At 43.7% G+C, this 17,313-nt stretch overlaps 1 protein-coding gene across 13 annotated transcripts in view; it reads left to right on the top strand.

Moving 5' to 3' along the window:
- The window catches only part of CTNNA3 (catenin alpha 3), a 1,115,062-nt gene that overhangs the window by 1,071,093 nt on the left and 26,656 nt on the right, over nt 1-17,313 (top strand). For all 13 annotated transcript variants that reach the window (XM_053307737.1, XM_053307736.1, XM_053307734.1 and 10 more), the window contains one exon: nt 7,511-7,616. In XM_053307737.1, the coding sequence (XP_053163712.1) occupies nt 7,511-7,616 (106 nt within the window). The remainder of the gene's footprint in view (nt 1-7,510; nt 7,617-17,313) is intronic.

Here is a 17,313-nt window from a genome sequence, read left to right as displayed (position 1 = left end):
CTGAGGCACAGTTTGACTCAGGTGGTTGAGGTCAATCCTTGACACCACCTCCTCCCCACTTCATTTTCAGAAATCTAATACGTGGGACACAACTCATCCACCCATAAATGCACTTTGCCCCTTCTATGTCCTCCCTCATTCCCCCCCCCGGTGCCGCCACTGAAAGGGGAGCCCCTTAACATGCCTGTCAAAGAGGAGTCCTCTTTATCTTGCCAATGTTTGTCATCCTTTCCAACTATTTCATGTGGACATGCTTCTCTTGCTCTGTCTGCTTCCCAACATGTCTGTTTCTGAGAAGTGGTTGAGTCACATTTATCTCTGTTTCTCAGCAATGTCTCATATGTAATCAGCTTACATCTGGGCTCTCAGAAATAGTAGAATGGCATTGTAAAGCTGTAGACATATGTCTGTAGACTTCCTCCCGTTTCAATATACTTGCCAGAAATAGCAGGAAAGAGTGGGGTGGGGGGTAAAAGCAGCAGCAGTCATGGAGGGGGGCTGGTTTCCAGGGCTATCAACCTTTTTCTGTCTTTTCAGAGTTGTCCACCATTAAAATTAGTTGCCTTCTACCAACAGAGAGAGATTTCAAATAGATTGAACCTGTTTGAAATTAGACAGATATAAAGTGACGTTTGTATAATAATTCTTATTCACTAAAAGTTCTAAAATTCCTTTAAGATTCAATTTCAATGTGCCTTTACAATGTCAGATTGTTCTAAAGTGACCTTGATTTAAATTGAATGCAGCTTTTGCTATTTCCCTCTAGCATTCTATGCCAATATATATCAGATCAAAGTTGCCCCCCCCCCACTTATGGTTTTAGATGGAAGAAAGAAATAAAGAAATAAGGATAGTTCTTTTATTGAATATCCTACATGACATCCATCTGTTCAGAATATTTTTAGTTTTGGAGTTGTATTGACAATATGACAATTTCAATGACATTTAAAAAACAAACTGCCAGGAAAATGCATATCTATGTATAATACAAAACTGAAGGTTTCTGAGGAAAAAATGCTACTTAGTAGAAAATGTATTATTTCTTTTTTAGAATTGCATTCAGTGTCATCACATAGTGACTTGGATTCTGTTTCAGATTAAAAGTCCAGTGCAGATGAAGACTGTAATAAACTCTCAACTTTCAGAAGTTTCTTGGATTCGTTTTGTTAACCTCATTTTCATGACCAGTTCACACAGTGACTTAGCAATTAGTACAACACAGGCCACCTTTGAACATAAAGCCAAACCAGAGGTGAGCAAGGCAGAGGTTTGATTTCATAGTCACCTGGATTTTGTGCTGTGGTTGCTGCCAAAACCATAGAGAGGGCAGCTCAGACCAACCGAGAAATGTGTCAACTCTATGCCTGCCGCACTTCTTGCTGGCCTCCTCTCAGCACTTGCCCCACCCCCTGCTATTTCCTTACTCCTCCAGCCATTGCCCAGCAACAGGGACGCCACATTGCTACAACCCAAGCTTCAAAGCATGCAACAGGGAAAAGCCACATTGGGGGATGCCTGAAAGGCGATGAGATTACTAGACTGGCACTTCATGGAGAAGTCGTCACAAATCAAGTGATGAAGAAGTACTTGCACGAGCATGTGTAGTCCTGGTGTCACCATGAACTGGGCAATCCAGTTTTTTCCTGACAAAGATAACACATGCCAGGGGAGTGATACCCATGGTCTGGGTTGAAAGGCAGCCCCTGGAATTATTGAGTGGCTCTGCTCTATTTTTTGTACAAATTTATAGAGGAAGCAGGGCCCAGGCCTTTTCCCTTGGGTGCAAGCACACACTCTGTGGCATGAGAAAAACCATCTTGGGATACACTGGGATTGCATTCTGAGTGGGGCCTTCCTGATTCAATCTGAGTGGGATCTAAAATTTACTCAGCGGACATCATAAAACCTGTGAACATGCCTTAGAGGGAACACTGCTGGGGGGCCCACATCAGCAGGGCCCCCATAGTTGGATGCCCTAGCTCAGGGATTCTCAACGCTGAGTCCTCAGATGTTATTGGACTTCAACTCCCATAATCCCCAGCCCCAGTGGCCTTTGGTTGGGGATTATGGGAATTGAAGTCCAATAACATCTGAGGACCCAACGTTGAGAATCCCTGCCCTAGCTCATGAGGTGCAGTCCTACAAAGACCCAAAGCTTATGAGGCCTCTGGTCCTCCCCAGTGGACTGGCCTTCTCATGAGAGCGCTAATCTCTGGCAAGATGACACAAGGGCAGGAGTGTGCTGGGGGTTCCTGAACTGCTTTCCCGGTTCTGCCATCAGAAGAGCATCCCTTTTCACAGTGGACCAGACACCAGGGTCCTTTGCCTGCCCTCATATACAGTACATATTCACACCTAGGAAGTCATCATGGTCCCTTCCCAGAGTAACAGAGAAATAGTGTCCCTCCCCACTCCATCCCCATTACCAGTAACTGTCCTTGTGTGATAATGTTTTGGCCGTGGGACTCTTGTGAGGGTGGTGGTGCAAGTGTTGTAAGGAAAAGGGTTTAAATGCCCTTTCCCTGCCAAGGGTGGGTGGTCCATGCCAAAAAGGCACGATTGCACTGGGCATGCCCCCTTGAAGGTCTGCAACCCTACTGATGTGCTAATGCCTTCTGGTGACACGAGCTCTACGGAACATGCTGGGATGCTGCCTCGGTGGGCCAGAGAGAGGGAGGGGCTCTTCTGTCTTGAAACCAGAGGTTGCATGTCCTGGGTTAGAAGACAGTCTGTGGGATGATTCCCAGTTTCAGGATTTAACCTCAGGTTCACAAGCCTGTGGTTTGGCTTTATGTGTGAAGGTGGCTATCCTGTCTACCAGAAAAAGCCAGTTTATGCTGGTTCAAACCCATGGTACACCAGTTATGTGAAGCACAGTGACTGCAGATGGGTGCTCATCACTACAGAATTCCAGGAAGTTAGTTAAGCAACGTGTTTGGGATATAGAAGTCCAACAAGAAGCTGCATGGATCAAGCATGGTTTATACTTAGGGAATCAAGCTATCAATCTTAAACCTGCTAAGTATTTTGATGTGGTGCTTGTCCCTAAATTTATATGAGCTCTCACTCTAGCGCATTAAAATGTTCTTCCCACAGCAGTACTGGAAGATAGGTACAAGGGAATTCCGCTATCTTTATTAATTTACCCTTGTGGTAAGGGGGCTATAGAATCCACCTCGCATGTTATCCTTCATTGTGATTTTTATAGTGAACCCTATTCAAGACTTATATCTCCTATGATAGATAATTTGCCTGGCCGGTCTGATTAATTTTATTTAAATTATCTTTTAACTAATGTGGATAATGACATTATCTCTGGTGTGGCCAGATTTTGTTATATTATTTGTAAAATGCGTACTGTTTTATTGTAAATGTTTGCTGGTCAGTGACCGAATAAACTCTCTCACTACAGAATAAGGATTTAAAATGCCAAGAATGTGACTTCACCTAACTTCAATTGTATTGAAATATAAGAACTGTACTAAAAGTACATTCCTCTTAGAGGGATATGGATGGTGGCTATTAGGGGTATGCATGAACCATTTTCTGCCAAACCGAATCACCTCGAACTGGGCTGGTTTGGCAGCTCGACCACAAACCAAACTGGGGGTGGTCCAGTCTGCAATCAAACCTAACCAAGCCTGGTTTGGGAGAAATGGTTCAGCAGTGAGCAGGCAGCTGAGCAGGGGTGGCGAGAGAAGGTCCTGGAAATGCTAAGGGGCAGCCGGATGGGGCAGCGAGAAAGGTAGTAAGGTTCTTACCAGGCTGCCTCAGTGAAGGGCGCTGCCACATGCTGCCCCCCAGCACAGCCCCAAGCGCGTGTGATGCCTGGTTTAGGAGGCAGCCCATGCAGCAGTGGCACAGTTCCGGCCTCTGTGGACGTGTGGAAGCCGGAACCATGCCGCTTCCGCTATGCAGGCAGCTTCTTAAACAAGGCATTGGGCATTTGGGGTTGTGCTGGGCAGCAAGCGGTAGCACTCTTCACTGCCACAGCCTGGTAAGAACCTTACTACCTCTCTTGCTGCCCTGCCTGCCCCCGCCCCAGCATTTCCCGGACCCCCACCCCTTTACCTATAACAGGGAATCCTCACAGGAGGCAGAACTGCATGCAGTACTCCAAATGTGGCCCCACCATAGTTTTGTATAAGGGCATTGTAATATTGACAGTTTTATTTTCAATCTCCATTCTAATGATTCCAAGCATGGAATTGGCCTTTTTCACAGCTGCCACACATTGAGTCGACACTTTCAGACAGCTGTCCACCACAACCCAAGATCCCTCTGGCAGTGACTCTTTGCATTACAGTAAATGACTATCCAGATATTGGGGCAGGTTTTCAGTGGACTCTGTGGGAATATGGAGGCCAATATGGTGGGAATATGAAGGGCAAAAAAAACCCCCTTAGTTCACAAGGCCCTTTGGATCCCAGCATCAGGACCCTTCAGGGATGTAGATGAGTATGGTCAGAGAGAAATAAATGTCCAGAGCAGCAAATAGAGATCAGAGGGGCCAGAAGCAACTGCAGACTCAAGGACAGGCAGATGCCTGCTTCCAAAAGGTGGAAGCCCAGGAAAAGAAGCACAGTACAGAAGTGGCAGCCTGAGGAACCAAGCTTGAAGCAACAATTACATATGGTCAGCCAGGCCCCTATTGGTTCTCCAGGTCACCTGGGCCAGGGTGGGTGAACAAGTTGCAGTACCCTCCAGTAAAAGGAGAGGAGAGCTGGTCTTGTGGTAGCAAGCATGACTTGTCCCATTAGCTAAGCAGGGTCTGCCCTGGTTGCACATGAATGGGAGACTTGATGTGTGAGCACAGTGAGATATTCCCCTCAGGGGAAGGAGCCACTCTGGGAAGAGCAGAAGGTTCCAAGTTCCCTCCCTGGCAGCATCTCCAAGATAGGGCTGAGAGAGATTCCTGCCTGCAACCTTGGAGAAGCCGCCAAGAAGTCTGTGAAGACAATACTGAGCTAGATAGACCAATGGTCTGACTCACTGAGGATATTCACACGATGGAGGAAAACCGGGCTAAGGGAGCCCAGCACATTCCCCCCCCCCACATTGTGAGAACCACCAGGTTTGCGAGCAAGCCTGGAAGTTCAGTGGCAGCTAGCCCGCCAAAGCAGCCTGTCCCTTAAATGAGGTTAGCGGAACAAGTGCTCTGCTAACCCTATTTTTAAAATTGTGAGTTGGCGCAGTGCAGCTCCGCAGTGCGGTGACTCACGAGGTGACCCCTGACCGGGAGGCAACAAGCCTCCTGGCATCAGGAGTCTCCCCAGAATGCCCCGCACACTCACTCGGGGCATCCTGGGACTTTTGGGGTTTGGGTGGCTCCCAACCCCCACCACCCCTACTGGCTCCATGACAGAGCTGGTAATCGTGTGGGCAGCTGATCTGGCTGCCCAGGGCGGGGTAGCCGCCGTGTGCAAAGAGAGTGGGCTTGACCCACTCTCCCCGCCAAACCCCTCTTGGCTCTACACACCAATCATGTATAGAGCCTCAGTATATGGCAGCTCCCTATGTTCCTTTGTACCTATGTACCCTCTCTAGCCGTCTTCTTGGTTGCAGCACAGCAAAGATCAGGCCAATAGCTCCATTTATTTGAACTGTCCTAGTGGCCCAGAGAGTAACCTAGGCCACAGTACTATGAAGTTGATCCCTTGGAAATATATAGCCAGTGCGTTTTTTAAAAAAACCTTTTTACCCCCAGTTAATCTCTTTGCACACCTATGGATCAAGTCTGAACTAGTGTGCTTATTTACTTAGTTACTTCTAGCCATAAGATACAGCTTCTTTTGCAGCCCCAAATATGCGCAGCAAAACAAGTTGGTAGCCTAAAACCAAACATGTGTGGACAACCTAAGATTCTAAACTGAACTGATGAAATCATAACAGTAACATGACAGAACTGTTCTTCCAGTTCCCTCAGAAATGAGATTATCCAGCCAATAATTTCTAAACTTAATTCGAGGTGATTTCTGAGAAATAATTGCACAGACTGGTGGCATGACAGCTAAGCTGCATTGTTTGCTTTTGAACAGAACATAATTATAAAGGTATTATCTCTTTCCCCTCAATAAGGAGTGAAATGACTAAATCTAGACTCTCGTGCTTCATTTAAAATTCACTCTAAATGTGTCCTTGGGAGCATTCATTTATTTAAAAATTTGTTGAAAATACAGCTTTCTGGAGGGGTTTTCATTCATTTTGAGCAGATGCTTTGCATTCTGGATTCGGCCAATTCTGTTTTTAAGTATGGCTCTGTGGCGCGAATAATTTGAGCTTCTTTTTGCAGGAGGGCTACTCCACCTGGGCTCCATGCTTAAGGAGGCCCTGTGCTTGATGTCCAGTCCTGGAGCACTACAGCTTTAAGCTGGCCAGGCAGAGAAGTCCTGTGCACTTCCTAGAACTGGGGACTTTCAGAAGGGTCCCCAGCTTGCCACCAGGCAGGAACGCCATGCTCCATGCCTCTTGGCCAGCTTAGAAGCAGTTCTGGCACTTAGCTCAGCTTAAGGCTGCTTCAATCCCTCACACAGAGGCATGAAGCTAGGCATCCTTCAGCATAGTTCTCAGCTATCCCCATGAAAAAGAGACTGACGTGAAGGAGCAGAGGTGACAGCAAGTGGTGCATGGAGGAGCCCATGGACAGAGCTCCCCAAGTGCCTAACACACAACTACACTAGATGGATGGAGTGGGTGAGTGGAAAGTGGCACAAAGCCTCCCTCACCCTCTAGGTGCTTGGCAGCTCCTGTCCATGCTCCAAAAGAGAATCAAACTTACTGCTTTAAAAAAAAAAAGAGAGAGGCTACAGAAGTCACGAAGGCTGTGATCCAATGCATACTTGCTGAGGAGTAAGTCCCCTTGAATTTGTTTTATTACATGCATAGTTGACCTTGTTTGATTCTGTTACAAGAATGCTCCCCACCAAACCATTCACTTCAGCGGTAGCTTGTATACGGGACCCCTGAAAACTGTTCTCACCCCAGGCATCACAAAAGTTAGTGGATATAACATGCCACAGGGCTGAGCAATGCCATATGGTCAAAGATTTATTGACCATTTCTTGCAATTAGTTACCAAAACATCCTGCATTATTGAAGCTAAAACCTAACAGTGCCATGTACCTCGTTTAACAGGTTCTCCGCAACTTTACTGTGCTAAGACTGTAGTTTGTGAAATGTTTGTAGTGAAATCACTAGGATGGCACCTGTGTGTCTTTGAGAACTGGTATAGGATGTTGTTCAAACAACTGAATTGGGTATTCAGAGAGCGGATAATTAATGTATTATGTGCCATACCAAGACCTTGGGATGGGCTTGGCTTTATCCAGTTAAATAAATAAACAATATCGTTTGGACACTGCTGTGCTAATAGAACCATGGAAGTGTGCTATTTAAAAGATCAAATAGGGCATTGTTTTAATTCTTAGAGACAATTTGAATTCAGTCTGTTCTCATATTTACCGCAATATACCTAATTCTCATTATATATATATTTTTAAAAAAACAAAAGGGGCAGAGGACCACTGAAGAATACATCAGATGTAATTAATGCAGCAAAAATGATCTCAGAATCAGGATCAAGGATGGATATGCTTGCAAGGCTCATTTCTAACCAGGTAAGCAAACCCAATGGTGCCTTATATATATTGTTGTTTGTTATAGCTGCCTCCATAATGTGCTTATGATTGATATGTGCAGGGAAATGATAGGTGAGCATTCCATTCCCCACAGCACACATTGGTTGGGCTTGAACATATTGATTGATTGATTGATTGATTGACTGCATTTTTATACCGCTCCTCCCAATTTGGCCCAGAGTGGTTTACAAACAAAACAAAAACAGTCAAAATCAGTCAACAACAAAAACAAAAATCATAAAATACCATAAAACAATCAGTTTAAAAACAATTTAAAAACCCAGTACATTAAAAACCCCTTACAACAATTTAAAAATCCTGGAAGGCCAGGCCAAACAGATAAGTCTTAAGGGCTCTCCTGAAGGTCAATAAAGAGTTGAAATTACAGATTTCTGCAGGGAGCACATTCCACAGCCCAGGAGCAGCTACAGAGAAGGCCCGCCTCTGAGTTGCCACCAGACGTACCGGTGGTAACTGAAGACGGACCTCCTCAGATGACCTTAACGTACAGTGGGGATCATTCAGAAGAACTATTTTCCAAAATCCAGAAATATCTTGACTTAGAATAGACTCTGAATTCTCTGTAAGCCTTTGACCTTCCTTCAAACCAGAGCCATTTCCAGAGAGGGCTTTTACCTTGAATCTCCACCAGAAGGGAGTATGTGCATTTGCACATTGGCCAGATTCCCACCAAAGTGCGTGTGAGATCTTTGGGAGCATTTCACACACAATTTGAGTTTTTCCTTCTGGATTGAAGCTTAGTCCAATTTATGTCTGGAGTGAAAAAAAATCCTGGATTTCAGTGACATCTCTGGATATACCGAGAGCGGCTGCTAGCAAGAAGTGCCAAAGGCGCTGACTTGTAGAATCTTCACATTAACATGATAAAGAAAAGTCAAGCTTTTGAGATGCAAATAGGAAGCTGCCTTCTACAGAGATTCAAATAGCGGGAAAACCAGTTTTCAGAGAAGGAGCAAGCTAAGTTTTGGAAAACCCGGAAGCAAGCAGTGCAAACATACACAAAAGAAAAATCCACGGGGAATAGAGAGGAGCCGATTCTGTAATGTCATGTGGCTTTACTCACTGGATACACTGAGCTTAAAGCACTGTCTGGAAAGGCTCCAGCTTCCATTTGCCCCCCTCAACGCCATCCCGCCTTTTACCACACCTTTTACCACAAACAAAATGAATTATAGACTGGAAGACGTTGACTAAAAGTGAGAAAAGAAACAATACACTAGCTGCGTGTTTCTTTTAGCAGCAGTGAGAATTATAGAACTCTTGATATATAGAGGCCATTCACACACTCAGAAACTGAGGTCGTGCACATGACTTTGCCGTGGAGGGTGGGCGGGTTGTGGGGAAGGCAGACGTGCAGCCACTGTCCTCCCCTCCGTCACAGTACATGCCCACACGAGCAGTGGTGTGGCGGAGGGAGACGCTTCCCCCCTCCCCCCTCCCAGGGTGCCCCAGGGCACAAGTGCTCTAGTTAGAGCAGCTGCCACACTCAGTGAGGCCACTCCTTCCCCCTGGATCTCTGCCCCAAATGGCGATGTGCCAGGGGAAAGCTGTCTAACCTAGTGGTGACTGCCCAGATGATCGCCCTAGGTTCGCTTACCCTCGGCTAAATGCCGGGTTTGAAAGTGGAGCTAGGTGCGGGTGCCACATCGGAAGTGACTTTGCTCCCGGCGCTTCACTCCTGAAGACTAACCCAGGTTGGGCTGCCCTGGCCTGGGTTAGGCTGCATGTGTGAATACCCTTACTGTGAATACCCTTACAAACATGGGTGGAAACCCATGTTTGGTAGAACTGAGCTGTGTGTACTCCCAATTTTTGGTTGGGTGGAAGCAAGATAGGAGGAAAACCTGGGTAGCTTTCCCCCCTACCTTGCTTCCACACAATCACTTCTACCCAGGTTTTCATCTTACCTGGCTTCCACACAACTGAAAATGGGGAACACGCACAGCTCCCAAACTCAGGTAGGACACAGTTTTTTATTCTATGAATGACTTCATAGTCTAATAAGAGGGGGGAAATGAAGTGCTATTGATTTTAAGCGACTTCTTTTTCAACAAATAATGGACAGGATCCAGACGAAGTCATTCATGATTAAACAAAGCACCATTGAAATCATTGAGACAAGGATTTCAATGGAACAGTCATGACTAACTTAGTCTGGATCTTACCTAATAATTCCAATCCCCGGTATCTTCAGGTAGGGTTGAGAAAGACTCCTGCCTGAAACCTTGGAGAGCAGCTGCCAGTCAGTGTGGACAATACTGAGCTAGGTGGAGCAATGGTCTGACTCAATATGGCAGGTTCCTATGCTTCTGTCACATATGTGCGAAGCAGGATTTTGTGTATCTGCCCCTAGCTAGAAAAAGACCCATGTTTGCAAATGGGTACTACATATGTAGGCCACATAATGGCGCAGCGGGGGAATGACTTGATTAGCAAACCAGAGGTTGCCGGTTTGAATCCCTGCTGGTATGTTTCCAGACTATGGGAAACACCTATATTGGTCAACAGAGAGATAGGAAGATGCTGAAAGGCATCATCTCATACTGTGCAGGAGGAGGCAATGGTAAACCCCTTCTGTACTCTATGGCACATTTTACCTTACTACATATGTGCATAGTTACTACATATGTATTTCCTGCCATGATGCAGCTGCTAGGGTTGGTGTGTAGCCTGCCAAAAAACTGGAAGTAATGTTTGGTGGGAGAAGCAAGGTACTGGATTTAATGCCCCTGCTCCCTTTCCCCCGTGCACAGCTGATTGGCTCTACTGCTGATTATCCATACTGGATATCTACATAGAATCCCAGCTTCTATGATACTGAATTGGGGCCATGGATACTGTGAAATTTGCACATATATTTATCACAGCTTTTCTCCAGTTTCAGAAGCTGGGAGTAACTGAATTGTTTTAAGTAATTCTTGTCACTGTCAATATTGTCACTTTGTTGTGCCACATCAGTTGATCATTCACAACACCTCACAGAGCACAGCTCTATTAACTCGAGGCTGCCTTCCCAGTCATAATGTACGTGAGAGTTTTCAGTATCCTAAATGACATGCAAGTAAGAAAAACAAGCCCCTCTTTTCTTCTTCCCATGTCACTTCGAAAGTTGAGAGAGCAGCTGAAATAAGCAATCACTGTGTAATGAAGACTCATTGTTGCATCTCTTTGACCTTTTCCAGTTCATAAAGTAGAGGAGTTTCAAATGAATGACTTTTATTCAGGCTGCATGCAATCTCAGATCATCAAAACAGAGAATTGTGAAACCATTTGAATTAGGCTATGCAGGTTTTTGCCTCTGGAAAAAACGGCTGTGGCTTAGCATTAACTACATCTTATAGGTTATTCACTTCAGTAGGAGCCATTTTGAAAATATACAGGAAAAACAGCATCACTTCTTGTTGCTGTTTAAGAAAAATATGACACACTACAATGCAAGTAGCCAATTCATTCACATTACAATCCATTTTCACTGCAGGTCTAAAATGCATCAACACTAAATATCTGGTACTTTCACAATGTATTCACCATGATGTTTCAAACTTGGCACATTTAAAATAATGTCTGTAATTTGCAGAATTCTTTTCCTAGCATTACGTGGCTAGTCTGTTTGTTGTGGCTACTAGGACTGAGAGACCCGAGTTCAAATTCCCATTCAGCTGTGAAACTCACTGGGTGACTCTGGGCCAATCACATGTCTCTCAGTCTAACCTACCTCACAGGGTTGTTGTGAGGATAAACATAACAATGTACACTGATTTGGGCTTCTTGGAGGAAGAGCGGGATCTAAATGTAAAAAACAAACAAACGAGCACTGAAGGGGAACTTCTATAAGAAGCCTTAAGTGCTTTAAACATCTAAAATACTTTCACGAGAAGCAAAGGCAATAAAGCCGCATTTCCAAGTGATAGTAAAGGCCAAGGGGAACAGTTGTAAATCATCCTCCATCTTTGCATTTAGCTACTCTCCTTCCTTAACTAGCACAGTGGGAAAATGCTTGACTAACAAGCAGCAGAAGGCTGCCGGTTTAAATCCCCGCTGGTACTATACTGGGCAGCAGCGATAAAGGAAGATGCTGAAAGACATCATCTCAGACTGTGCAGGAGGAGGCAATGGTAAAACCCTCCTGTTTACCACAGGGCTCTGTGGGCGCCAGGAGTCGAAATCGACTTAACAGCACACTTTACTTTTACCTCCCTTATATAGGCTGAGGCTGCTGAGATACCACTGGTCTCCTGCTAAATTCAGTTGTGAGGATTTCTTTTTAATAACATTGTCAGTTTCGTCTCTCTTCCCTTCATCTCTACCGAACACTCAGAATGTACAGTTAATGTACAAGTTCCGTTTGTTTCCATGACACGTTGATTAGCTCAGCAGTTTGAAGTTTAGTCTGTTCTTGGGCTTTACATGGCTTTTAGCTCGCTCTCTTTCTTTCACATTTATTTACCTTGGTCACTATGAGTCTAGGTATATTTAAGGCCACTGTGATCTAAAATTTAATGAAACATTGGACAGCTTCCTGCCATCACTAATTACATCTCATTAATTTAAGTGACTGACATCCAGCTCCGCATTAGGAAGGCACAGCAGAAGCTGGATCCTCACAGTAAAGCTGCTTCAAGGCAAAATGTATGCACAAGGGGGAGAGATTTTTGCTGCTCTCCCCTCCCTCCATAAGTGCTCTTTGGCTTCCAAGAACATGTCCCTGAGGGCTGTGGTATTAAGCTACGCTCTCAGGGACATATTACTGGAAGCCAAATAGCACTTTTGGAGGGAGAGATGAGGAGTGAATATTGCTTCCATCTTACCCTGCATGTACACTCTGCTTCTTGATAAAACTTCAGTTGAGCTTGGAGCAGCCCACACAGAACTCCTGCTCCACCCTCCTAATGCTGTGCTGGATGTCAACCACCGAGACTTAGTCATAACTAAGTCTCAGTGAAATTAATGGAACTAAAATTAGTCATGACTACCTTGTCTCATTGATTTCAATGGTGCTTAGTTTTAACTAGTTTGTATGCTGCTCACTGATATTGGGTCACGTACTACGTCCCACTGTAGGACTTGAGTTATTCCTGACTTGCCCCATTGATCTCAGTGGTGCTTCATTATAACTAATTCATCAATATGTGACCTAATAATTTTCTGAGCATGTTGTTGGGAATGAGGTCACAATTGCTTTAAGCTTACTTGGGCTATGCAGCATAAGTTAGAACTTGATCATTCTGTATTCAAAGTCAAAAAGTTATACTGCCCACATTTTGTACTCTTCATACAAAGAGTTGATTCCCTGCTGCTCTAAGCAATAGGAAATCATAGATTTAATTCCTTCAGTTGAGAGAGGGCACTGATGACTTATGTTGTCTTTGTAATTGTTTTATTTATCTATAATGGAGCAGAGAATAATGGAGCGCATCTGTTCCTTAAAATAGCCAGCACAACTTCTAATCCCAAGAGAGCAACTGTGCCTCAAAGTGCTTAACGTTCAACCAGGGGTGTTGCCAGGTGCTCAAAAGATTTTGGGCTTGGGGCCGCAGAGCTTGGCTCAAGTTCACATCCTCATCCATTTTGATAATTAAATCTTTTTAAAAAGGAATTTAATGCTCTCTTCCAGTTTTTGAAGCCATTCATCACCAAAGCATCCACCAATGTCAGGCAGCATGAAGGCCCGGGGCAATAAAGACTTGATCCAGGGCACACATCCAGGTGGCCCAGTACTATCAATGCTCCTGCTTTCAACCAGTTCCTCTTTCACTCTCTTCTCTCCACATTCAGAAGTACTTCCTTCTCTGACACATGCAAATCCTGCAGAGCACAGGCCTCAGGCTCCACTCTTCAAATAAACTGCCCATTCAGGAGAATGTCTCCAGACATTCGCTTCCATCATGGAAACACCAAGCAGTCACTCCTGGCTACTATCAATACAAGTAAGCAGTTTAACAAAGGATAGTCACCTGGCAGCCATAACACTACAGTTTATGCTTATATCACTGCTGTAGAAGCCAGGAGCTTAAAAGCAAATGGTAATTTAGCTATTTATAGTCAGCCAATTTTTTTTATTAATATTCAATTTTGTTGCACATTAGCAAACTACCATAAGAAGATCCTAGGAGATGATTAAATGACTGACAAAAATCACTATTATGTGATTATGATATGCACTGTCATGGGTCTTATGATGGTTATCTGGCTATATGAAACAGCTTAAATAGCATTCCAGTGTGTATAATACTGTTCAGTGAGAACACACTGAAAGTGGCACTGGGGGCCCTGGTCAATGCATTTAATGATGTCAATGGGATTACCTGCGCTGAGCTCTGTGCTGGATTATGACCATGATCTGCAGCCCTACTAAAATCAGCACAATGGGCAAAATGCTGCTGCTTTGGCAAAGTGATGAGATCAAAGTAGAGCACAATCTTGTTCATGTATGTTCAGAGTTTTCTGTTACTTTATTAGTTTTTATCTCTTTCCATAAGTTTGAGGTAGTTTACAACATTTGGAATTATCACATTATTATTCACATTATTATTATCCCTTCATTATTCTGTAATACTTTTTCACATTTAATGTCTAGGGAGTGATCAAATAATGTCTGGTTTTCCCTGATTGCAAGAGAGGACCAGGGAATGCTAGAAATTATTTTGTATTTTCTCTTTAAAATACCTTTCTTACATGATCACACGGCGGCTTTTACCAAAGCATCATTTATTATCGTATTTGAGAGATGACCACAAAAAGAATGAATGTAGGATGCTGCATTTTGGATCTGAGCCTATAGCCATTGAAATCAATGGTTCTCTACTGTTTTCAATAAATTTGGCAATTTCCGCTCCACCTGATAATTACTTTTTATTGTCAGTAATCAAATTGCTAATTATCTGTTATCTTTTGGATGACAGCTTTCATTAAAATGAAAGTAAATCTGGTTTCTATGGAAATAGGATAGTAACTTACAATAACCATTGCTGTACTGAAACAGCTATCAAGGCCATCTACACTGGTTTTATCCATAGTAAATGTGTAGATTTTAGGATTGCAGCCTATGATCCTTATTACTTTGTTGCCTACCTCTTGAATCCTTAAACTGATGGCACACTTTTAATATTTTAATGTCACTTTTTTAGCTCATCGTGCTGTCTTCTAGTGAATCTTTCATTTAGTTCTTAGATATTGTTGTGCACATTTCAACAGGATTGTGCACACAGAAGCTATGTACACAATGCAGATCCAAATTATTGTTGCCTACAATACGTATATATTTATCAACAGTAGGTGTAATTATGCTTGCATCCTGTTCCCCACTCAAATACACAGACATCTCCCTCAGCAGTAGAAGCCAGATCTGCATTACTGTTGTGCATCACCTGCACAATTAGCTTAACTGCACATTTTCTTGTGCATCCTCTCTCCCCCTCCCTCCCTCCCTTCCCCCTCTCTCTGCGTGTGTTTTAAAGAGATCTGATAATGGTTTGCTTCTGGTTTCTGCAACTGCTAATGCACAGTTTTCACATTGGGAATGGAAAATCATAGATATTTGCAGCATGCATTCTATGGTGTTGTCATTCCTATATGACACACCGAATAGCATCACTTTAGCAGTCTAAATAAGTGTCCCAAGCATGAAATGCACGAAGGCAGACATATCCACAAAAGTAAAGTGAGAGGCTGCAAACATCTCTACACTACACTAAATAAGCTCCCTTCCACCTAATCACAAAAGCCATACATAGCAATCTAGATTAATTTGAAAGTTTACACAAGCCTGCATATTTCCTCTGTGCAGTTCCATGCGCTTATCTCAAAGCAGCACATGGCATGCATTGGATTGCAGTTTTTGTCTTCAAACATCACATTGCACTGAAGGTTCTAAAGAGCTGTCCGCAGTGATTTCTAGATCTCTCCTTCTTTCTACAATACCGGCTGACAGCCAAATTTAAATTACTCATGAGTCGTTCAGGTGAAATTAATGGTACAACTTAGTTATGAGGGAAACTCACAAAGGTACCATTTGATTATGATGGTGCCTTTCTATATGAAAATATTGACTGACATCCTGACTAAATTACTCAGCGGAAGTTCCATTGAAATTAATAGGATAGGATTGTCATGACTAACTTGTCCTATTAATTTCTATAGGACTTCTGTCAAGTAATTTAGTCAGGATGTCAGCTTGACTATTTATTGCATACACTGATGAAAATCACTAAATGTTAATTTCCACCATTGATGCTAGGGGTTGTTACTCTTAAGCTTTTGCAAAAAGATCACAAAATTATCAAATGAGTAAATGGCAAGGATATAAAAGAATGAGATCATGCTAGAGTACAAATTTCAAGATGTGCTCTTGAACTGGACATTCATCCAGTTATGTCAGGGTCTGTGTTTAAAGACTAAAGGTAAAGGTGTGCCGTTGAGTCGGTGTCGACTCCTGGCAACCACAGAGCCGTGTGGTTTTCTTTTGGTAGAATACAGGTGGAGTTTACCATTGCCTCCTCCTGCAGTATGAGATTATGCCTTTCAGCATCTTCCTATATTGCTGCTGCTCAATATAGGTGTTTCCCATAGTCTGGGAAACATACCAGTGGGGATTCGAACCGGCAACCTCTTGCTTGCTAGGCAAGTCATTTCCCTGCTCCGTACAGTGCACAAAATAATTAAGAGTTCAGCAAGACTATGCCGTATGCAATACACACCTTAATGGGCAGTGTTGGGCAATAGAAACATTTGTAGATAAGACAGTAGATATGGAAAGAATGGCCACAATACAAAGAACCACTGAATGAGCTGTATACTCAAGGAAGTAGACACTGCTGCCCCATTCGCACGTAACATGAAACTGGAGTTTAAGGGTTGAGAGTTATCTTAGAGAGTGCCTTCTTCTGCATGATCCCCACCACACGTTAAGGTTATCTGAGGAAGTCCATCTTCAGTTACCATCAATACGTCTGGTGATGAGGCAGGCCTTCTCTGTTGCTGCTCCTGGGCTGTGGAATGCACTCCTGGCAGAAATCCGTAATCTGAGTTCATTACTGGCCTTCAGGAGAGCCCTTAAGGCCTATCTGTTTGGCCTGGCCTTGCAGGGTTTTTAAACTGTTTTTAACCCGTAAAGGTTTGGCCTGTTTTTCCAGGGTTTTACAAACCGTTTTAATAATGGTTTTATGTTGTTGTTTTTACAGTTTTTGATTTTAATAGTTGATTGATTTTGGTTTGTTTTAATGTAGCCATTTTTGGAAGGGCGGTATAGAAATCAAATCAATCAATCAATCAATCAATAGGGGCCAGAGGTTGCCAAACCTGTACATCCAAATGCAGGAAACTCTGGTTCCATGTGGCAAGTGACCAGAGGTCTTTTCTAAACTCCAATTTGAACCCATGGGTTGTACTGAGTTTCACCACTCCAACCCGAAATTTGCCACAGCCCGTGTTACGTGCAAATGTGGAATGTGCAAATGTGGAACTGCAAGCTCAACTGTCTGGAACTGTAATTGAGGGAGGAAGCTCCTCCCTCTCTATGGCTGTGATTGGCTGTGGAGGCTGTCTTTAATGCAAGAAGGAAGCCCACACAGCTAGTTCCCTCTCCTCTCTGCAGTCTCCCTGACTGCAGAGAGCCTGCTCTCTGTTATGTCCAAATTCGGACAGGAGACTGGGGTGG

This window comes from Hemicordylus capensis, chromosome 3 (genome assembly GCF_027244095.1).
Source record: "Hemicordylus capensis ecotype Gifberg chromosome 3, rHemCap1.1.pri, whole genome shotgun sequence".
In the NCBI taxonomy this organism is placed as follows: Eukaryota; Metazoa; Chordata; class Lepidosauria; order Squamata; family Cordylidae; genus Hemicordylus; species Hemicordylus capensis.
The sequence above is the reverse complement of the archived record's forward strand: the minus strand, read 5'-3'. Positions and strand labels throughout refer to the sequence as shown.